This window comes from Sciurus vulgaris (assembly GCF_902686455.1).
Source record: "Sciurus vulgaris genome assembly, chromosome: 2".
Classification (NCBI taxonomy): Eukaryota; Metazoa; Chordata; class Mammalia; order Rodentia; family Sciuridae; genus Sciurus; species Sciurus vulgaris.
In genome coordinates this window covers 198,937,479-198,960,284 of record NC_136462.1, presented here as the reverse complement: position 1 = coordinate 198,960,284, position 22,806 = coordinate 198,937,479, and the positions used below count along the sequence as shown (strand labels likewise).

Here is a 22,806-nt window from a genome sequence, read left to right as displayed (position 1 = left end):
CCAATGCGACCCCCCGAAGCGGGAGTAGTGGGGACGGCCCTTTAGACTCCAGCCTGTGACCTCGGGGGTCTGACCCGCCCTCGGACTTCCTTGTAACCTCAATGGTGTTTTGTAACAGCAGAGCAACACGCGTCCGGGGCGTCTCTGAACAAAGGTGAGCACACAGTGCGAAGTCCCAGACACCACAGGTCCGGGTTGAACCTGACACTGGGGCAGGAGGTGGTCGGTCACTGAGGCCAGCCCAGGGCCTCGGACCAGAAGCAGAGGCCCCAGGGAAGGCCGACTGCCCCATCCGATTCCGCGGGGCTGAGGTTCGAGTGCGGCCTGTGTTGGGTCACCTGAAGCTTCTCCGCGCTCCATCCCTGCCAGCAGTGGTGCGGGCCGTCCTCCGTGTCCTCCCGGTGATGGGACTGCCTGGCGGGCTCCAGCACCCTGCTGGGTGTGAGGTGGTGTCTTTCCTATTTGCTTTGATCTGCACTGTGACTTTTTAAACCCAGTGTAAGTGAATAAAATCAGCCCCATGCCAGGCTTGGGGGCATTTCAGCGCCACAGAGGAACGGGAAGGGGGCTCCACCCCCAAACACCAGCGGCCCCAAGTGGCTTAACAAAACACCTTTGTACCCTGAACTCTCAAAACCCCGGAGGGAAACCAGGGTGGATTCTTCAGAGGCTCAAGGCAGGGCTGCTTTTGCTGCTGAAGACACCAGGCAAAGCCAGGGCACAGCAGGCCGGCGGGGCACCGGAGGCAAGTCAGCGGGAGCCAAGCACAGCGGCTCAGGACAAAGTGCCCGGGCCAGGCCGCCCCGGAGCTGGGTCCCTGGTGGCAAAGGCAGGGCCACTCCTAGGCTGGGCAGCCGGGACCTGGGGCTGCTCTGGGGGCGGCCAGGCCATCTCTGGGTTCACAGATTTTGCAAGTCCAGCTGGGGTTAGAGCCAGAGCAGGGCATGGATGCCACCCCCTTAGAAGCAGGCAGCAGATGGGGAAGGTGCTCATATCCTGACTGGTGGCAGAAGAGGGGGTTTTCTGGGGATAGGACAGTCAAGGCACAGCAGTGGGGACGTAGGCAGGGCTAGAATCCCTGCTTCTCCCCCACCTGACCCTAGGTGCCCACTCGCTTTATGTTCCATGAAGCACCACAAGGTAGTAGTGGTATTTCTTTACTGATGAGGAAACCGAGGGTCAGAGAAGGTACGTGGCTTGCCAAGGTCACAGCTAGCATGGAAAGGCAGGCAGATTGGAACACAGGTCTGCCTGATCCTAAGTCCTTGAGTGACTGTCCCTTGCCACGGACCACCTCACGAGGTGAAGCTGGCTTTGCTGGGGTGGGGCCCTCCATCCCCACCCTGCCCACCCTTCTTCCTTAGCAGCCCAAGCACCCACCTCCCTTGGCCCAGGGCTTAATTACACAAGTGTCCTCTGTCACGGGGCTGGGGGGACACGACACGATCCGACACGCCTGGATGGTGGTGCTGCCCTTGCCCCAGCTGGGACCCAGAAGGCTGGGCAGGGATGGTGAGTGCCCAGGCGCAGGAGGGCTGCGGAGCTCGGGCACTCACCCTGGGCGGCTGAGCAGCTCCTGCTGGCAGTGCCCCTCCTTCCACACCAGACATCTCCATACTGTTGACTGCACATCCACGTGCGGCCCTCCTTGGGGACAAGCCCCAGGAGCACACTGTTGGCACTGGCCCCGCTGGGCCCCGCTCTGCCACCCTCGCTACGCTGGCCGGGGCTGCCACCCTGAGGCTCCACTCCGCTGCCCTGGGGGCAGAGCCTCAACCCCTGCTCCTCCAGGCTTGCCTGGAGCCTGGGCTCGGGATGGGGGACTGGGCCTGGCAGTGTCCCCTCTCCCAGAGGCTACTCTCGAGCTCCAGCTGGGCAGCATGTCCGCAGTGGGCCTGGGCCAAGCCGGGGCTGTGCAGTGGGGGAGCCCAGCAGCCCTCCGGGAGGGAGGGTCAGCCCTGGGGTGGAGAAAGAGCAAGAGGCAACCAGACCTCCCACCCACGTCCCAGTGACCGCAGCAGAGGGACAGCTGCTCAGAAAGGAAACATCAGAGAGCCCAGGATGTGTGGAGTCACTTGGACAGCAGGTCCCCGAAGCTTCTCTGAAGGTGACAACTGGGCCAGGCTGAAGGTCAGGAGGGGCAGCTGCTGGGACGAGGGACCTGTGAGGAGGGGACCCGAGGATGGCAAACACGGGGAGCCAGGGAGCAGCACGGGCTGTCTTGGAAGGTGGAGCGGGTCACCAAGACAGGGCCTGGTGGCTGGAGAGCGGCAGCCGAACCGCCCACTCGACCCAGGGACAGGCTAAGACAACCTCGCAGTCGGGGCAGAGTGAGGCCGGGTCCTCTGCAGACTCCGCCACACTCGGTACGAGTGGCATTTTCCCATCTTCCTGGACTACACCGGGTCTACCGGGCTCTGCCCCGGAGTGCGGGTTTCGCGGTCAGGAAAGCACCACAGCTCTGGCTCCCATCAGGCTGCCCGGCTGCTGCTCTGCGGAGCTCAGCTGGGTGGATGACCCTGCCGGCTCGGAGCTGCAGCACCGCGGCCCGGGAGCAGGCAGGCACCGGCTGATAGACACAGTGGGCCCTATCGGCCCGCAGGAGGCCCAGGGGGTATCTGCAGGGCCAGGTGCCAGCCTCGTGCCTGCTCTGGGCGACACCCAGCAGCAGGGCATGCCGGGCAGGTGCCCTGTCATTCTGCCTGAACAGCCCCACCTGCTGCCTGGGGCTGCCTGGTGTTTACATCTCCAGGGGACAGGCAGGTGACTCAGCAGGGGCAGGAAGCGGGGCGCTCACCCACTGGCTTTGGGGTGGGGCAGTGGGGGGACAGGCGGCGTCCGCCGGGTCCTGGGGAACCTCTTGGCTCCAGGTCCAGGATGCTCGGGCCTGTCCCGCCTTCTGCCTCGGTCTCCCCAGCTGTGGACCAGGCGGGCGGGATTCTGGGGAGCCTGGGCAGAGTCCTGGGCTGAGGACAGCCCAGGCACAGGCCGGCGGGCTCCTCACCTCCCCTCTGCTGCCTGCTCCACTTGTCCAGCTGGCCTCAGGGCTGGGCTCTGCCCCACGCCACGCTCCCCTGAGTGCCACCTGACTGGTCCTGTTGTCCTTGTGACACCCCTGGGGGAGAGGGGAGTGAGGTTATACCCACTTACACCTGACCAGACCCTGGCTCAGTTTGTCACCCAAGGGGCCAGGGTGACTTCCAGGGCTCCATGCATCAGCTCACTGACCTGCACAGGGAGGAAACCCAGGCTCAGACAGAGCAGGAAGGAGGCACCCTCTCCCTGGCTTGTCGCCTGGAACTTGGACATGATGACTGGAGCTCCAGGGGCCTTCTGGGTCCCTGAGGTGCTCTGAAGAAGAAAACGATGTTTTAACATTGCCCTTGGGAGCAGCCAGAGCTCCTGGTGACACGGGACTCCCACCCCAGCCCTGGACTATGCACCTCAGAAATCTTCCACATGAGAAAAAGATGGAAACCAGTGAGAACTAGTTACTCCGTATTTTCTGTTATACGTCACTAAATCTAATTCTAAGTAACATACGCAATTTGCAATGGTGTAGCTCCAGAGTCTTGGTGGCAAGGGATAGACAAACCCAATCAAGGGGTTTAAGCGACAGGGAGAGTGTCAGCTTTTGTACTTGAAAAGTCTGGGGTCCATCTTCAGGCAGAGTCAGACCAGGGGCCAAAGGTGTCACCAAGACCCATCTCTGCTCTTGTCCCTCCCCGGCTCCACTGTCCCTCTGCAGGCTTCCTTTGGGTGGCCTCTTCCTAAGCACAAACTCCTTCCTCCCCCAACAGCTCTGGGCTTATCTGTCCCCAGCGGGGCTTCCCCTGGGTTCCAGTAGAAGTCCCAGCCTGACTCGCTGCCCGAACCTGGGCCTGGGGCAATCGACCTCACTGTGGAGGCAGGCGTGGCCCGTTGAACCCACCGAACCCTCGAACCCTTGTCTCGTCTCATACCAAGAGCTCCAGAGCGGCCTCCCGGGGAGGGGGCTGGGCACTGAGCTGTACCCAGGCTCCCGTAATCTGTGCAGGAGAGAAACCCAGGCTGAGCAGGAACAGGGGACGCCCTCCGCAGGCAGTGGCAGGGCGGGCCAGGCCAGCAGCCTGGAGGTGACCACGCTGTGTGGCTCCCATGCCGTGGCCCAGCCCAGGCCCTTCATGACTATCCCCAGAAAGGCAGGGACGGCCAGTGGCCGTGGAGAAGCCCTTTTCCGCTCCAGAAAGTGGGTGGTAGCGAGGCTCCAGGGGAGAGAGGCAGGAAGGCCACGGATGGGGTGGCTCTCAGGACCTGCATCTGGGACATGCAGGCAGGCCCTGCTCCTCCAGGTGTCCTCTGCAGCTTCCAGAGGGACAGCGGGTGGTCCCAGTCACGCTGCCCTACTCAGCATCCTGAGCAAACAGGAGCTCCTAGGGCTCCTCCGCCTGGCCCAGCAGGGTGGCAGTGATCCGCCCAGCTACCCCCGCAGGTGCACAAGCCCCACAAGCAGCAGTGTCTTGGAAGTGACTCTGGGGAGCAGGGCCAGAGAGAGTAGGGAACTAGGAAGGGGTCACAGTACAGACCGTTGCTATGGCGACCAGAGCTCAGGCCCACTGGGGATTCCTGCCTCAGCGTGAGGCCAAGCAGGGCATCACCCCCAGCTCCCCCAGGGCCCACTCAGGGCAGGCAGGGCATCAGGCCTGCCCATCCCATCCTGTGTCCCTGGGCCCTGGTGGCACCGGTTCCCCAGGGCAGAAGAGTCCCCAGCAGGGGCGCAGGGGTCAGCACCCACCCGCCCGTGCCCCTCCGCCTGCCCGGAGGCTCAGCTGCACCTCTCCTCCCGCTCTCTGGACTCTCGCTCATGGCTCTCGGGAGCATGCAGCCCCTAGCGTGTGCCTGGGTGTGGGCCACGTGTGTGGCGTGTTGGGGTGCACGCATGTGACTCGTGACTGCCTGCCTGTTGGAGCCCTGTGGGCACCAGGTGTGCTGCAGGCTGTGCACTTGGCCCAGCTGTGGGCGCCAGGGCCAGGCCGACAGGCAGAGGCAGTCAGGGAGGACTCCACAGCCCAGCCACACCTGTAACCTGGGCTCTCGGGGGCAACTGAGACCATCTATGAAGAGACTGGTGAGTGCCTGGCTGCAGTCAGCATCACTAACGTACCGTGGCCTGCGCCTCGGCTACCACAGGTGACCTCACGAGTCCTCTCCCGAGTTTGCCCCGTCTACAGTCCTCAGTCCTGGAACCCAGAGGGTGTTTCCCAGGACGTGAGGTCTTCCTGAAGGCCTGTCCCAGAGGCTGCCACTGGCTGATAGGGACAGGAAATGCACGAGCCACGAGTGGCCTTCCCGATAACCCCGCAGAGCCCGCAGCCCTCCGCGGCACCTCAGGCCCTTATCAGCTGCAGCAAGCGTCTAGTCTGCTCTGGGCTGGGAGCTCCGGCTGCCCTCACTGGCCCTCTTCGGTGTGGGGGAAGGACAGGGAGGGCCGGGGAGAAAACAAAACCCAGGACTTCACCTGACGTGGCTTCTGCCAGGGAATCGGGACAGGGGCCTGCAGCCCGAACCACAGACAGGGCCATTAGCACATCTGAGTCAAGCTGACTGGGAAAAGCCAGAGGAGGGCCCAAGGACCCCAGGAACCGGTGGGGAAGGCCCACCCGGCCTCCTCCTCCCTTGGGAGGGCTTTCTGGCTTCAGAGCCCAGGGCCAACCAAGGGCAGCCCTGAGGCACTGACGGTGGACTCTGCGGCCCCCATTCTCAGTCTTCTTCTCCAGGGGTGGGTCAGTCATGGGTTTTGGGGGGCACTTGAGGGCTCAGTCATGGTGGCCGCTCCTACACACAGCTGTGCCTCTGCTCCAGACCCTCGAGGCTGCTGCCCCTGTCCAGGGTCTCCAGACCTCTCCCACTCCCAGTCCAGCCCTCCCCAGCTCAGCTCTGCTCAGCACACTACAACCAGAGTGGGTGGTCCCAACCCCTCGGCGCTTGCTGGGGCCTGTCCTGCCAACGGCCAGAGCAAGCCTAGACTACCTGCAGCCTGTGTCGGCACTAGGTACAAGGATACCAGGACCAAGGCCCGCAGACCCTGTCCCAACAGGAGCGGGACAAGGACTGGTGAGGACAGATTAAGGGGAGGAGCGGACAGGGTGGTCCATTGGCGAAGCTAGAGGCTCCTGACAGAGGGCCAGCAAGGGCAAAGGCCCTGGGGCAGGATCTGCCGGGTGTGTCCAGGCTTGGAGCCACTGTGGCTCGGGAGGCAGGCAGCAGGTGAAGCGTCCAAGGCTGCAACTCTGGCTTTACTTTTAAAGACCACGGGGAGCCGAGGAGAGTTCCGAGCTGGGGAGATGACAGTCGGGCTACGTGTGGAGTGGGGACAGCGAAGGGTGGTGGCTGGACTGCAGCTGGAGACAGAGCTCAGGAGGCAGCAACCCCCGGCCTGCCATGTGGGTTGTGGAGGCGAGGGAGAGCGCCGGGGTAGTGTGGCCTGGCCGTGAGGGCAGGTGGGCAGCAGAGACACTGCACCTGCCAGGGCTCCAGCCCTGCCCCGTGGGGCTGGGGGACTGTCCAGGCCACCCCCAGCTCTGCTCGCATGGCCTCCGGTCAGGAGGACTCTGTGGCCCTGTGCAGGCGCCTGCTGGCCCCCCGTGCCTCTTGCTGTGACACCCCTGCTGCCCCGTCCACACAGCTCTGGGCTCCCAGTGATGGCGTCCACTGCCCTGAGCAGCGGGCCCCGGCTCCAGCCCTCACCTCCCCAAGCTGGCCTCCTTCCACAGGCCTCAGGGGCCCCCTTGTCCCATGGACCTTGCCTCAGGGCCGCTGCACCTGCTGTCCTCTGCCTGGAACCTGCCCTTCTCCATTGGCCCCCCCAGAGCCTCATTCACAGGGCTGGTCACCAAGGGCTGTCCCAGAGGACTGTATGCGCCTCACAGACCCAATGGCAGGGCTGCAACTCTGCCCACTGACCGGGGCACAAACCTTGGAAGGAAGGAACGAGCGACTCAAGGCCAGCGAGGTCATGTCCTCCCCTCCTGCCACCTCCCTGCCCGCTCCCCCATGATCCCCCAGCAGACGCAGGGACTTCCTCTAACCCCTGCCCTCCCAGCCACCTGCAGCAGCACCCCAGGCGCCATCATGGGCACCCAGCTCTGCCTCTCGCAGGTCTTCCAGGGCCTCCTGTGCAGCCAGGATGACAGGGCCCTGCCCCACCCTACCCACCAGGGCCCAAGAGCCAGCATGACTGCCAGAGGGGCACCCGCCTGAGCTGGGTGGCTTCTCCCCCGAGAGTGTCACTCTGATGCCCAGCTACAAGGGCCAGAGGCAGAGGCCACCCAGGGCCACTGGGCTTAAGAGAAAAACTACAGACCAACTTTCTCTTTAGAGAGAACAAGTTTTATTTTTATCATCAGAACATTCTAATAAAAATATTATAACGTTAGCTACCTTCACCTCCGGGCCTTCTCCACACCGTGGGCGCTGGCCACTGGGCTCCCTGAGGTAGGGCAAAGGCACAGCCCAGCTGCCTGCCCGCTGGGGCCCCCTCCCTGCCGGGAGCCCCTCAGCCTCCAGCCTCGGGTCCCTGGGAGCTGCCACCGTGAACCAGAAGCCCCCACGGCGCCCTCAGCTGGAAGGAGTGTCTCGGGCTGCGTGCAGCAGATGGCGAGGGACAGCAGGCGGAACCTGCACTCAGAGCCTCGCAGGGGCCAGGGAGGGCTGGGCTGCCACAGTCCAGCCCGACGGCAGCTGGCTGCGCCTACCCGGGGCAGGAGGAGCAGGGCCCAGGCAGACGGCAGCGATGACGCGTGAGGACACCTGAGAACTCACCCTGGGGCGGACACGCTTCGCCAGCCCAGCAGGGCCCCGCCGAGGGCCTGGCCGGCCGGCGGCGACACTTTCCTACAGAAATACTGTCATCGTCCCCGCGGTGGAACATCCACAAAAACAAGTCTCTCCAAGTTGAACTAGGTTCTGGGTTCTTGGTGGCACAGCAGTGTCTGTTGAAAAAAATAGACTGAAATTCTGAATCGCCTCAGGAGCAAACAACGACAACAGGAAGAGGGCGCAGCGCCGGCTGGCACGAGGGGGCCGGCGGCCCACGAGGGCTCGGCGTCCGGGAGGAGGGCAGCCCGCGCAGCAGCCTGCGGTCCTGGGTCCTCTGCCAGTCTCCCTGAGAAGGCACCTCGGTGGAAGGGTGTCGGCCCGGCCCTTGGCACCTGTAGAGTGGGGGCAGGACAGGCCTGGGGGCCGAGTGCAAGGGGCCTCTGCAGACAGCCTCTCGGCCACTCCGTCCTGAAGTCCCCCTCAAGGCACGATGGGACCCAGGCCCAAAGAGACACCGCCTGGCCGAGCCAGGGGTCTCAGAGGCACAGGTGCTGGTGGCGCCCAGAGCTGAGCCGGCTGCTAGCCCGAGTCTGTCTGCGGTGCAGGTGACGTCACCACAGTGCCCGCAGCGGGGACAGCCCTCACTGCATCCTGTCGGGCTGTAGCTGCGGCGCCTGGTACTGCACAAAAGCAGCACCCGCAGGCGCCGTGGCCGACAGGGCCTGCGGCATGGCGGCTGGGTATCCGTAGCCCACGAAGCTGGCGGCCGTGGCGGGCGAGGCGGCGTATGGGTACTGGTCATAGGTGGCTGGTGGGTACTGGGTGTAGGCAGGGCTGGCAGGCGTGTACTCGATGTAGGGCGAGGACAGCGATGGCACCGGGGCGGCTGGGATCACCACGCTGGGCTGCACGATGGCTTGCGGGTAGATGTAGTGGGGGGTCAGCCTGCGGGCCAAGCAGAGAGTCAGGCCAGGGGGCAGAGTCGGGCCACAGGGCTCGGCACAGAGCCCAGGAGGAGCAGGAGACGCTGTAGCCCCCGAGCGGCCTCAGCTGTGCGCCCGGTGCCCCCCGCCTGCAGGCTCCCACAGTGCCCACCGCTCCTGCTTCCCAGGGAGGCCTCCCCCGCATGACACGGGGGCCAGGGAGAAACGAGCGCAGCATCTCAGGGCAGCAAAGCCAGGGTGCAGAGCCGGCCCGCACCTCACGGCTGCTCCTCCCGTCTGTCCCCAGCTCAGGGCCACTCCTGTCACCCGTGGGTGCAGGAGCACCTCCTGAGCGAGTGCCCAGTGGACGGAGTTAAGAGGAGGAGGCTGGCGACAGCGGAGGGACAGGACCCAGAGTGCAACCAGTAGTGACCCAGGGCGGCAGGGCCACGCCTGCCAAGCCAGAAAGCACCCCACGCCCAGGGAGGTTTAGTCCCTTGTCCTGCTCAGAGCCACTACCAAGCAGGAGGGCTGGGCCCACAGCCTGTGGCCGGGGGGACCCTGTGGCTGGGGGCCCGCAGGCAGAGTGGGCCAGGGGGATGCAGCCCCGGGTGTGCTGCTCTGCCCAGCCCTAGGCGGGCCATGTGGGCAGCAGCCACACCCATCAAAGTGCCCCTGCAAGATGCTCTGGGCGTCAGGTGGAGAACCACGTCAGGGTGCCAGGCGGCCATCACGGGCATCGGTGTCCTCCTCCTCCTGTGCCTGCGTGAATTACACGGACAAGGTGCCCTGGGTGGTGTGGGACCCCCACCCTGGACCACCTCAGAGACGCTGCTCTGGAAGCATCAAGCACCCCCCAGGGCGTGCGGAGGTGGAGGTGCTGGGTCAGACAGAGCAGCGGCCTGGGCACTGCAACACTCCAGGGTGCTGCGTGGACACCCGTCACCCTCCAGGTCAGAGGGCCTAAGGACCCCAGGAGCATGCCTGCAGTGGCGGCAGGAGGCCAGGCTGTCCTCGCCCAGCCCGCCACGCTGCTGAGGAAAGCAAGCAGCAGAACCGCCACACTGTTCGTGCACAACGGTACCGCCAGGCACACCAGGAAGACCCAGGCGCACACGTGCTGCGCAGAGGGCGGGAGCGCCTCTCCTGATGTCCCTGGTGAGCACAGTGGACGTAGGGCAGACAGAGGGAGGCAGGACGTCTGTCCCAGCTCCTTCACCAGGACAACAGGGTCGTGAGCAAGATTCAAAACAGAAAGGCCTGATCATGGAGGGAGGAGGAAGGAGCCGGGCACGGTGGCCGTGCCTGTGATCCCAGCCACCAGGGAGGTCGAGGCAACTAAGTGACGCACTGTATCAAGACATAAAATAAGAAGGGCTGGGGATGTGGCTCAGCAGTTAAGTGGCCCTGGATTTAATCCCTGGTACCAAAAATAGGTGAGGAGGAAAGAAGAGCCCAAACGCCCACCGCTCGGACCAGAGGAGGGCGAGCAGCCTCAGAGACAGCCCCCAGGTGGGGGAGCCCGGAAGAGCACACTGCGCGAGGGCGGCCGGGCGCCAAAGGCCATGTGGGTCCAATTGTGTGAAAGGTCCAGAACAGGCGATCAGACACGAGCTGGGGACAGGGAACGAGCAGCAGCTGTCCCAGGGCCTCAGGGCCATTCTGCAGCGGACAGTGGTGGTGGCCGCACAGCTCTGCACCTGCCACCAAAGCAGTCCAGACAGTGGAGTTGAGAGGTGTGCTCCGCACACGGAGCACCCACGCAGACCAGGAGCAACCTGAGTCGGGGGTGTCGCGGTGAGCAGAGGGGCGCAGTGGCGCAGGGAGCCACGCCAGAGCCCGGAGCCCACATGGCCCCATGTCCGAGGGACCCTAGCTCCCCGTGGGGAGTTCCCATGCCAGGTGGTCCCGGGGCTGCCAGTCACCTTCCCCAGAGGCTGCAATGGTGCCGCCCAGCACAGGAGCCCACCGTGGCAACACTTTCAGCCAGGCCTCGGTGGCGTTAGTCCTCCCTCACCTCACTGGGCACCTCCGCCGTCCAAGGGAGCTCAAGCCCTGAGCAGCTGGAGCCAAGGTTCAGATCCTACCCCAGGCTGACCCTTCCCACACACCTGCCCGGACGAGCGGAACAGAGGGCCTGATTCCAGGAGGGAGAGCAAACCACAGCGGCCAGAAACCCGAGTCTCCAGGCGCTGAGAGGGCAGAGAGCTAGGGGCCGGGAGCAGGAGACAGGGAGCCCCTCCAAGGTGGGGAAGACCACACCAAGACGTGAGGACAAGCAGCTGGCCACAGGGGACAGCAGAGAGGAGGCGGAGGCAGGGGTGAGTGTGAACACGGACAGGCTGGACGGGACAGTAGGCCACACCTCCACGCATAAGCCTCCCACGGCTGGACGGGATCCCTGCTGTGCCGGCCACGCCCGCCCACCCTGCCCAGCCTGTGGACATCCAGCCCTCCAAGGGGGATGCACAGGCCCTTCCCACCGTCTCCTGCCTGCCCTGGCCTGGGGAGGCCTGCTGACCCCTCCTGCACCGCTCGTGCTCTCTGGGTGACCCCCAGCAGGAATCCAAAGCAGCTGGGTCTGCGGCCCAGGGAAGGAATGGAGAGACGGCGGACAGAAGCCACCTTGACGCTGCACCAGCACGCTGTCCTGACGTCCTGGTGGTCCCACCTGCCCCGAAACCCTGAAAACACCCCGTGGCGTCTGAAGCGCCAAAAGCCCTGAGCTCAGAACTCCTCCAGAGATGGGCAGGGCACCCGGCCTCAGGCCTAGTCATACAGGGGTGGCTCTCCTGCAGGCTGCAGGCAGGAGGGCAGGACTCTGCAAAGGCAGCCCAGGCTTCAGACCCACAGGCCACGGGCCCACCCCACCTCCACCAGGTTCCTGAGGCCCAGCGCCATCAAAGGGGGTCTGCCTCCGTGTCCCTGGCTCTGAGGTACACCCTGTGTCTGGGTCTCTTCAGCTGTGCCTCCTGGGATTCTCAGGTCAGCCACCACCAATATGAAGAGCCCAAGACACCTGACACTACACCCTCAAAGCCACAGAACAGGTGCTGGTTCTCGCCCCATTTCTTGAGAGGAAAAAACGCTCAAAGGCCAAATCACAGAGCAAACGGAGGCTACGTGAAATCCACCCACTGTCTACCCGCTGTATAGCACCTGTGCCCAAACTGGCTGGGCCCAGGCCTGGGTCACAACAAAAGGAAGGAACGAGACGGGGTCTGATTCTGCTGGCTAGGATCCCAGGGCACAGAGAACGGGCCTTGCCAAGGTGGGAGGACTGTGAGGCGTGGGCAGAGATAGGGCCTCAGCAGCGTCTCTCCTGGCCTGCCTGGCTCTGCCCTCGGGCGAGTCACTGGTCAGCTCCACGTCTGCAGAACGGCCTCACTGGCGCCGTCGCAGCCAGCTGTGGAGCACAGGCTGCACCAGGGCAGTGGCTCCCAACCAGGAGAAACTGAGCAGAGTCTGGAACATTTCTGGTCGTCACAGCTAGGGGTGGGGACAGTGGCCAGGACGCTAACATCCTACAATGCCCAGGACAGTCCCCACAGCACAGAACTTTCCAGTCCCAAATGTCACTGGTGCAGAGGTCAAGAGCACCAGAAACCACCAAGCACGGGCGGCACAAGGCATTGTCACCGCTGCCATGATCACAAATATCCAGCCAGGGGCTGGAGAGGGCAGGCAGAGTGACGAGGGTCACGTGCACACTCAGCAACACACGTGTGCAGAAAAGCCACCAGCTCCCAGCTGGAGACAGCTCAGCAAGCACAGCAACCCTGTCCAAGGGCAGCGCTGGCCCCGGGGTCTGCACGTCACATTGCAGAGGCCATGTCCTGCCCAGCACGCCCTGGTCCAGGCTTGGAAGGCCAGGCTGCCTCAGCCTCCTGTGTGTGGCCCTCACATGCAGGGAAAGGGCACAAGCTGCCCTGCCGCCAATCCTCAGCGACTCCACGCAAGGCCTGTCCTCCGAGGCCTGCAGGCCATGGTGGGCCTGCTGCCATCCTGCCTCAGGGAAGGGCCCATCCAACACCAGGCCCACTCTCCCAGGCTGCAGCCCACCCCTCCTCTCCAGTCCAGGCTCCCACCACTGCCTCCCCACAACCTGGCGTCCTCACCGGCCAGCGGAGCAGTCGTCTCCAAGACCTCCAGACCACACCACCACCAGAACCAGAATCACCCAACCGCCCCGAACGGGTCCCACGCTCTCCAACTAGACTCCAACTCCCCAACCTGCCAGCATGCTCCCACCACTCCTCCAGCCCCAGGGCCTTGGCATCTGCTGTTCTCCACCGCAGGTTCTTTCCACAGCTCAAAGCTCACCCTTCAGGGCCTCCTTGCCCCCAGCTTTATTTTTCTTCTTACAATCTAAAGTCACTGTAATGGACCATGGGCATGTGGCCAAGAGGGCAGGGCCTCTGCCTTGACCACTGTGTCCCAAGTGCCCAGCACAGCATATCCCAAGTGCTGGGCATCTGGGGCAGGACCAGCTTGCAGGCACCTAGGTAGAAAAGGAGTGTCCCCAGGTTGCCAGCTGCCTCCTGGGCCAGAAGCTCCAGCCCCAAGATGGAAAGCCTCAGACTCAAAGAGCCAGTCGGGCAGGCAGGGAGGGGGCGGCAAGTCCACAAAGGGGAAGGGGGGGCCCACCGGCCTCACTCTGCCCGCTAGGTCCACGACATGCCCTCACCGCTGCCTCTGTGAGACGGCCACCCCGCAGGGGTACACGAGCATCTACTGCTGGGTATCCCCCAGAGACCATGGGCAGCATCGACCATTCCCTCCTCTGGCCTGAGGAAGGCCGACAGACCAGGTCCTTCCTCTCCCAGAAGTGCACCCTCAGCTCTGGGGTAGCAGCCCACAAGCCCTGGAGGGAGCAGCAGCCCAGTGGCCATGGCTGTCAGGCCAATGCAGGGGCCAAGGTTGGGGGCCCAGGCCCACCAGGGAGGCTCCTGCCTGGTCTCCTAGGGACGGGCTCCCACTACCTCCTCAGAGTGCCCTGCTGCCACAGGCCGCTCCCAGCCAGGACACCAGGCCGAGGGCAGGAGACACCCCTTCCTTCCCGGCACCCTGTGGTCCTGAGTCCTGGATTCTCAGGAAACCCGACTCTTCACCACACATGCAAGATGTCAGCCTGTGTCGCAGAAAACTAGTCCCACCCTTGTACAGGCAGGGGAAGAAGGCCCCAGGGCAGGCGACATGGCCAGGACCAGCCCAGGCACCCAGGTAGGACGGGAGCCCAGGGGACATGGCCCCGCTAGAGGGTGCGCTGGGGAAAAAAGACTTGGGTTCTCGGCCGCCCTAATACCAGGACAACAAGCAAGTCTGGGAGGCCCCACAACGTCCACCCTGGGCTCTGGGAGGGACAGAGGAGCTGCAGCTGAGGAGGGGACAACTAGAAGGTCTTGCCGCCCCTGAGGTGGCAGGCCCATGTCTCTACTCAGCTCCCACCACACAAACAGCAGACTCTGTCCCCCATGGAGACCAGGGTCCCAGGGCAAGAGCCCCAGATCCAGACCCCGGCCATGCCTGTCAAGCCCCACAGACAATCCTCAACCCTCTGGCCGCGGCTGCCAGAGACGGGTGGACTCTCCCCTGGGTCCTGGCTGCCCCTCAGGAAGGGTCGGACCCTGAGCAGTGCACTCTGGGAACCCAGTGGGCAAAGGTGCTGTGAGCAACAGCCAATATAGATGGTGCCCAGGAGACGGGCAGAGGCCCCGCCAGACTCAAAGCAAAACTCAGGGAAAAACAACGGGCCGCAGCACAGAGGGCTCACTTCCTGCACGCGAAGCAGCTCTGAAAACAAAACGAAGTAGCAAACGAGCCCATTTCACTTTTTCTCCTCTCTGGGGCCCTTCCCCGCCAGGCCAGAGACAACATGGCAGCAACTGGAGTGACGTCTCCAGGCCTGTGGCAGGAGACCAGGCCAGGGCCAGGGCACACTCGGGTTCTCTGGGGTCCAACAGAGAAGCCAGGAAGCAGGGCAGACGGCTGTGGCAGACCCATCCCTCTGTGCAAGGCCAGGCTCTGCACAGCAGCTCACAGGACCCGTCCACGTCCCACTCCACTACTCCCCAGCTGCCTCCACAGCCTCCCCTATCAAGGCCAACCCAACCTTCTTCCACTTGCTGTGGAATCTTCTTTCTTTCAAACATGTATTTCAGAATCCCACCATTTCCTGCCATGGCCGGTGTTCCCGGGGCACCACTATCTCATGACTGGAAGGCTGGGCCACCTCTAAGAGCCTCCACTGGGCCCTCAGCAGCTCAGACTCAACACGCCAGAGGGGGGCTGCTTTAAAACAAGAGGCACGTCAAGGGGCTGGGCTGTGGCTCAGGGGTGGAGCGCTCGCCTACCACGCAGGAAGCCCTGGGTTCGATCCTCAGCACCACGTACAAATACGAGGGTACTATGTCCACCTACGGCTGAAACAAAATACTTTTTTAAAAATGCAAGTCAACCTGCCCCTCCTTGCTTGGCACCTGCCATGGACCAGGCCGCACAGTGAAGTCCCAGTGCCCTGGGTCTGTCATTATAGCCTCACACAAGCTGAGGCCACCCTGCGGGGCCCTGGATACCCTGTCCCCACTTCCCTGTCACCCAATGCCCCCACAGCCCGGCTGCCTCTTGTCCCACAGAGGCTAACCGTCTCCACTGGCTACCACCCTCCGGGGGCTTCTGTAACTATGCACTGAGATGGGGTTTCTCTCAGGTCTGTGGGGTCCCCAGCCCAACGCACACCCGTGCAGGATGAGCTAAACAGTGAACACACAGTCCCTCACTGGTACAGGGAACGTGGGGGTGAGCACTGCACGCTCTGCACGCCGCCTGGCGTGAGGGGGGCATGGAGCCTACCTGAGGACCAGCCAGTTAGGCCAGGGGCAGTCCAGACTCCTGGGCCAGGGCTCCTTCCACTGCACCACTGAGGTGCCCGCCGCCCATCTGGCACCTCTGCCTGCTCTGGACACAGTACGGTTTCTGTCTGCCGCCAGGCCTCTCCCCTGGGACCAAGAACCCGGCCTCCTTGCCTGAGGCTTCCGGAAGAGGCTCCCCAGCCCCAGCAGGGCCACAGGGCGGGTGAGGAACCCGAGAGCGCCTGCAGGCTGGCTTCTGTCAGCAGCCGAGGACAAACAACAGGTGCGGCAGGGCTGCCTGCGGGGAGGGCCAGGTGCAGCCCACGCCTCGCTCTAGACAAGCTGCCAACAGGAAGTGACGGTGGGGGGCAGCGAGCAGGGCCACCCCAACAGACACCCCCAAGGGAAAATCACCACAGCCTGGGGCCCCCATGGCCTCCGGGCTCCGAGCCCACCTCTTGCCCGCTGGGTCTGCTGCCCACGCACCTCCCAGGCACCTCCGGGGCAAGCTCACTACTCACCCCTCCTCAGCAGGCCCTCCCCAGCAGACCATAAAGAGCCACCCACACATGCTGCCATCACCTGCAACCCTGTCCTGGCCCTATTTCTTACTTTGTATAGTGAAGTCATGAGACTCCTCAGAAACTGCCAACAGTGCAAAGTGGGCCCATGTTCCCTTCCCAGGAGGGCATCCCACATAAGTGAATGCACTGTCCCATGCAGGACACTGCCAGGGCACAGGCTGGGACCCGGACGCCAGGCGCAGGGCAGACTTCCCCACGTTTGGCACGTGCTGTTTCTATGCCTCGTATCCGACACACAGAAGTTCACCTACCAGCCGTGCTCACCACGCAGGGCTGCTCGCGCCCACAGAAGCACTCCTGGCAGCTTCCTGTCCAACTATGCTGGTTACCAGCCCGGTCACGCGAACAGAGATAGGCAGACGAGGCGCCCTGAGGTCCAGCAGGGACCAGGCAAGTGCTCGGCACACGCTCGGCATGCAGATGGTTCTGGAGCAGCCCTTTCCATTCTCCCCAGTCCATGTGTCCTCTGCTCAGGCCCTCGGCTGGCTGACTGTGAGGGCAGCACGTCTCCACCTGGGCACCAGGCACCCTCACATGACCCCTGAGGAGGCAGGGGTCACCAAAGTGACACGTCCAGTGGGGAGGCACAGGACAGGGAGTCTGCAGAAGCCGGCAGTCTGGCTCATTCATTCAAGAGCTGCGCATGGCCAGAGAGGTGCTGGGGCTGGAGACCCCCGCCTCAGGCCCCCCCCCGGGGAGTGAGTCCCAGAAGTCGCCCACGGCTCCAAGCTGCATCGCACAGGCAGGCAGGTCAACAGACCTCGCTGCAGGCATTTTGAGACAAGGTGGGGCAAATCCCCGGGCTTCCCAGGGCCAGGTCCTGACCAGTGAGCTCTACACATGGCGCTAGCCCAGTCCTCAAGTTGTCAGTGGGTTGGCACTTCACTGTCCCCACTCTACTCACAGGGAGGAGCCAGAGAATTGGTCTGGCCTTTAGCAGGGGCAGACCTGCAAGCCCCAACTCCAGCAGGGGCATGCCCAACACCGCGCAGCCCCAAGACCCTGTCCTATCATTTCAGACCCCCAGGGCTTGGCTCCATACCTGCTGTAGAGCAACGGTCTGTGAACAGGAGTCAAGCCCACAGCACAGTCCTCTTAAGAACAGGGAGGGAGACTGCAGAGAAGCAGCTGGCCCTTCTAAAATAGCCCCAGGAGAGGCTCCGAGTCTGGCCAAGCCTGGCATAAACGTCAGCTCCTGACATACCTCTGATCTGGAGTAGATGGACACTCCATGACACCAGGAGGCCTCTGGCCACACCAGTGCACTGTCTCGACACACATGATCCCACCCCGCTCCACCTCCTTTCCTGTCTGAGAGCCAGCAGAGACCCTGGGTGCGTCACCTGCAGCAGTGTGTGCCTCCTCTTACAACCCGCCCAGGCCCATGGGCGGGCACGAGCCACCTGCCACCCACCACAGGCAGCTTTTCCAAGTGCTGGGCCCTGGCCCCTACACAGTTACGCAGCAGAAATGTACGTGCTGTCAGGTACCAAGAGGACCCATTCAACTTAAATAAAAACCTAGGTGGGGACTCAGGCAGGTAAGCACAGGAGTTCTTTGAGGAAACTCTCTGAAGACAGCAGGGCCCTCCAGGCTCCCTGGCTGCCAGCAGGATCAGGCAGGCAATGGGGCCACAGAGCTCAGCCTAAAAGCGGGTGGTGGGACCATCAGAGTTGTCACAAGCACAGGACTGGGGCCAGCAGAGTCTGGGAGAAGTTCAGTCAGGCATTTGCAGAGCCTGACTCCCCGTGATCCGGGTCCCTCGGTGCCCTAGGCCATTGCAGGCCACCCCACTGCCCGCCCCAAGCAACAAAACTGACTGCTGAGTCAGGCCCAGCTCTGCCCGGGGCCCGATTGTTTGCAAAAACAAAGGGGACGCTGACAGTCCAACTCTCCAGCCTGTAAGGGGCATGTAGGAGCTGGCATCCACAGCTGACCCCACACAGGCTCTCAGCCACACCACAGGGCCTGGGCAGCAGTAGCACACTCCGGGCACCTTCGGTCTAATGCTCGCTAGACACGAAGGCCAGGCAGTCCTCTGAGCCCTTGGTCCCATGTGGGCCTCCAGCCCTTGGCAACCATCAAACAGAGTCTGAGGCCTCTGCCCAGCCACAGGAATAAATGGCCAGCCCCGCAGATCAAGATACACAACAGTGCTGCCTGAGGCCGTGGCACAAGGTAGTGACCCCTGTGGCAGAACTTCCAACCCCCGGACAGGTGGTGCCCACGGGTGTCCAGGGTGGCGAGGGGAAAGGTTGTCCTTCCTACCCCAGCCAGAGAGCAGCCGAGATGGGTTCTGGATCAAACCTCATGCTGGGTACCTGTCACTTTGTCCCCTGGATAGCTGCTAACCTTTCTTAACTTTTCTCTGCCTCAGCATCTCCACCTATAAAATGAGGATCACACCTGCTCCCACCCCAGAGCTCGCGTGGGAAGCACAGTGTGTTTAAAGGCATTGTTCCCACTTCCCAGGTGGGAAAACTGAAGAGAATGCTACTTGCCAAGATGGACCCAGCTGGAAGAAGTGGTCCCAAGTGGAACCTGGGTCTCTGGGCTCCAGAGGCTGGGGGCTGACGGTTTCTAGGGTCCCAGAGGCAGCTGAAAGGATGAGCAGAGCCCAGACCTGGAGGAGGCCCTGCCCCACTCAGCAGGAGACTGCAGGTGTTAAGGCCTCCTCTCTGGGCAGTGAAGGCCCCTGCCCAGGCCTGGGCACCTGGACCAGAGCAAGCCGAGGGAAAGCCAGGATGGCCCTCCTTGTGTGGACTCAACCATGGGGTGAAGACACAAAAGCTGGGTGTCCCCAAGCAGCTTCCAAGATGGCCCTGGACATTATGAAAAACAGCCCTGTGTGAGGAGGGAGCCCAGAACCAACCTTGCTCCTTGCCCTTCAAGCTCCCTCCCAGGAGGAAACAGATGCCCATGGCGGAACAGGCTGGAAGGGCCCAAGCCATATTATGCCACCTTCAGCTCCTGCCATCACAGAGCTCACCACGTCCACCAATCCAAAAGGAGCCACGGGGGCCACAGTGCTGCCTCACAGGGCAGGGGTCCCCAGGTGGGCACGCAGCACCCTCCCCTGGGTCATCCCAGCAGCGAGTCAGACCCCAACCTCAGTCGTGTGAACAAACGCACGCACGTGCACACATATCCTCTCAATTTAAGGCACAAAATCCAGAGGCCAGGATTTGAACTGAGAAAGCTTTAAGCAGCACCAACACTGTAAGAGCAGCAACCATCCAGGTACCCCAACCACATCAACAAGGGCAAGCAGCCCCTACGAATCTCAGGGCTGGGTAGTCCAACAGGTGATGGGTCCTCGGCATTCCTGAAGCCCTCAAGTCCTTACCCACGCAGCCAGGAGGCCTTACCAGACATCAGGGGATATGTGGGAGTCTTTTTAGGATGAGGAAGACAGGACAGGAAGCTCCAAAATGAGTCACGAAAAGGCCCACAGGCTAGGCCACTGAGACCACTACTACCTGGCCCCACTCACACCTCTCCTGCTGCAGCATTCACAAAAGTCAGACCAGATCAGTAGTGACCCACTGTGACCATCCTTCCCATCCTGGAAGTCAGAGGGGTACCTGGGAAAGAGCCCAGGCCACTGTCCCAAATAGTGTCAGCAAACAGGTCATGAGTGCCACCCTGATCCAGGTCCACCTGTGCCCTCCATGCAGAGCCCAGATGGCTGTTATCCTCATTTTACAGATGAGGAAACAGATGGCCTGCAAGCTTCCCAAGGTCACCCAACCACAGCTGGGGAGTGGGACCTGCACTAGGCAGAGGCTCCAGGGCTTCTGCTCCTCTCTGTGCTGTGGCCTCTGCCAGGGACAAAGAAATGTAACCAGTCTTCCTACCTCCTTCCCCCAAAACATAGTCGTATTTCTGCAAACTGTCATTTCCCCAGCTTTTCAGACTCAGGAAGCCCACAGCCGCCTCATCCCCACCACCAAGCCAGCGACACTGACTCACCCGTAAGTCCGCTGGACCAGTGTGGGGTGTAGCTGCTGCACGCCAACAGCAAAGCCTGGAACGAGAGGGCAGTGAGGGCCAGTGTCCCCAGGCCCATAGGGAGAGAGGCAGAGCCACACAGGCCATACCCAAGACAACCAGCTTTCTCTCCCCGGCAAGACCTCCACCACCGGCCCCACTCATGAACTCCCAACACCTGGCCGAAGCAGGCCCAGGGCCCCGGGGGGGCAGCAGCCTCTCTGTACTGGCCTCCTGGCCTCCAGCCCTGTGGTTGACTTCCTCCTGCAAGGACGGCTGACAACTGGGGTGATGTACCCTCCCCATCCTGTCCCTCCCGGCCACACACTGCTAAGGGGCTGAGCTCCCAAGCTGGGGTGACTGCCCTGTAACAGTTCTGCAGGCACATGATAGCTGACTGCCACTCCCGGGGAGGGGGGGGCCCTTTTTCCACCCAGCAGATACCAACACTCAATATAGAAACTGAGAGGAGCCGGGAAGGAAAACAGCTCTCACCCGTCTGCAGGCTCCGGGGCTTGGCACCCAGATATGCCAGGTTCACGTTGGCTTTCCGCCCATCAATGATCGGGTTGGGGTCTTTGCAAGCCCTTTCAGCTGCTGCCCGGTCGGCCATGGTCACCTGGAGAAGCACAGATGAGATGGTCAGGGACTTCCACTGCTGAGCTGGGGAAGTGGGGAAGGGGCAGAAAGCTCACCCTGGCACCAGGCCACCCCTCCCCCTCTTCCCTCCCTCCTGGAGTCAGTTCCTCAGGACCCTTGGGCCAAGTGCCCTCTGACCCCAGCCCTGGGCCCTCCCACAGGCTGCCCCCTGGATTCCAGCTCCTCCCTCAAAGTTCAAGTGCTGGGAAATCTTGCCTTCAAGGACAGAAGCAATCCCCTGGGAGTAGGGCCACAACGAACCCCCGAGGGGGCAGGGGGCCCCAGCCTGGCCCGCCCCCCAGCGGGGCCCCGAATTTCCCCGCGGGAGGAGCCCGGGCGCCCTCCACTTGTTCGGGAAGTAGGAAGCGCGTCTTCACGTCGTTTTTACTTAAATTGACGCTTACTTGGGGCGGCGGGGCGGCTGCCCGACTGTGGGGGAAGGGCCGCAGGGCCCAGGCACCTTTGACCCGCGTGCCCGCCGGAAAGCCCCGCGCGCCCGCCGGGCCCGCACCCCGCCGGCTCGGGGTCTAACCGAACGCGGCGCGGCGCCCCTCGGGCCGCGGTGGGGGCGGGGCGCGGGCGCCGCCGGAGCCGCGCGATGGGCGGCAGGTGCGGGCGCGCGGCGCCGGGCAGTCCCGCGAGGCGGCCGGCCGGCGGGGCGGGCGTGCGCCCCGACTTGACTCAGCGCCCCGGCCGCGGCGAGGGGCGGGGCGGGAGCGGGCGGCCGCCGACACTTACGAAGCCGTAGCCGCGGGACTTGCCGGTCTGGCGGTCGGTGATGACCACGGCCTCCTCGATGTCCCCGAAGCCCTCGAAGTACTTCCTGAGCGAGGCGTCGGTGGTGTGGTAGGGCAGGCCGCCCACGAAGATCTTGGTGAACGTGGTGTCCTTCTGCGAGCCGTGCATGGCGCCCGGGGCGGCCGGCGGCCGCGGGAAGCCCGCGCTCGGGGCGCACGGCGCGGGCTGCAGCAGCATGGGGGGCGCCCCACCGCTACGGACCTGGGCCGCGCGGGGCTGCGCTCATGGGGGGCGGCGAGGGCGCCCGTCCAGCCGCCAGGCCCGTCCGCTCGCGGCCGCTCCCGCCGTGCGCGCCGCGCTGCGCTCGGCACCGGCGCTGCGCGGACTCTGCGCCCGGGCGCCCGCCCCCGGGCTTTGTAGCCGGCCCCGCCCCCGTCGCCCGGCCCCGCCCACCACGGGCCCGCCCCGGGCGCGGGGGCCGCCGGGAAGTGTAGTTCCGGCCCCGCCCAGCCGCGCCCCTGTAGCCTGGAGAGGGGCGCTCCAGGGTCGTTTGCTGAGCGCCGGTGCACACGCGCCAGACCCAGGTGCTTGCCGTAGTAGCCGGACCGCCAGCCCAGGCGCCTGCCCTCGTGGATTAGATGTAACTTGAGGAGTTGGTATTTATCCAGGCTCTTCAGGGGCAACAGCCTGATCATATTAAAATTTCACTGGAGGAGAATTTATCAGGGCCCCTGGGGGCCAGCCCTCTAGGACCAGGCCACAAAGAGCTTCTGCGAATAAGTAGTTCAAGTAAATACACAATAAGCAATCCGGAGGAGTGGAGCTGGCCTCAGTGGTCCCAGAGGCCACCCCTGAAAGGTGAGCAGGCTGCAGAAAGGTCTGGGCCCTTTGAAGCTTCGGCCCCATTGTGGCTGGTGTTAGGGATTCCCCTGGGGCCCCTTGAGGGAAGAGCAAGCAGAGGGCAGATCCCTGTTCTCTCTGCCCCTGTCCCCAGCCATAGAAACAAGGCCCATCCTGGGGCTTCTGTGGGGCCAGGCTGTTCCATCTACAGAATTCTTGGGGCTCATGCAAAAATCAAACTTAGGGCATCTAGTTCAAAGGTTATTACAGATTTCCATTTGGCAAAAGCATGGAAGGAAGTCCCTCGTCATTCTGAGGTCACTGTAAGCCCATGAGGGACCCTGGCCCAGCACCCCACCTTGTGCGGTCGGGTCTGGGGGCCTCACATCCTCTGCATCTCCAGGCACTGCTATTGGAACCTGTGGGTGGGGAGCTGCAGCTGTA

The 22,806-nt window shown here is 63.4% G+C and overlaps 1 protein-coding gene and 1 long non-coding RNA gene across 4 annotated transcripts; both read right to left on the bottom strand.

The window, feature by feature from the left end:
- Positions 1-1,363: 1,363 nt before the first annotated feature.
- On the bottom strand, positions 1,364-7,024 carry LOC306654424. Of its 3 annotated transcripts, XR_013761964.1 has the most exons (4): positions 6,727-7,024; positions 3,901-4,028; positions 3,229-3,349; positions 2,995-3,115 (listed from the first exon to the last, which is right to left on the bottom strand). It is a non-coding gene; the product is annotated as an uncharacterized lncRNA (long non-coding RNA). The 3 variants fall into 3 exon arrangements; XR_013761965.1 differs by lacking the exons at positions 2,995-3,115; positions 6,727-7,024 and adding an exon at positions 1,364-2,161 and having other exon boundaries at positions 3,901-4,775; XR_013761966.1 differs by lacking the exon at positions 6,727-7,024 and having other exon boundaries at positions 3,901-4,775.
- Positions 7,025-7,334: 310 nt separating this feature from the next.
- RBM38 (RNA binding motif protein 38) lies at positions 7,335-21,918 on the bottom strand. Its single transcript, XM_079118815.1, has 4 exons — positions 21,523-21,918; positions 20,641-20,764; positions 20,128-20,182; positions 7,335-8,742 (listed from the first exon to the last, which is right to left on the bottom strand). The coding sequence occupies exons 1-4, from the start codon at positions 21,757-21,759 to the stop codon at positions 8,439-8,441; spliced, it is 720 nt and encodes a 239-aa protein (XP_078974941.1). The 5' UTR covers positions 21,760-21,918; the 3' UTR covers positions 7,335-8,438.
- Between the last annotated feature and the right edge of the window lie 888 nt (positions 21,919-22,806).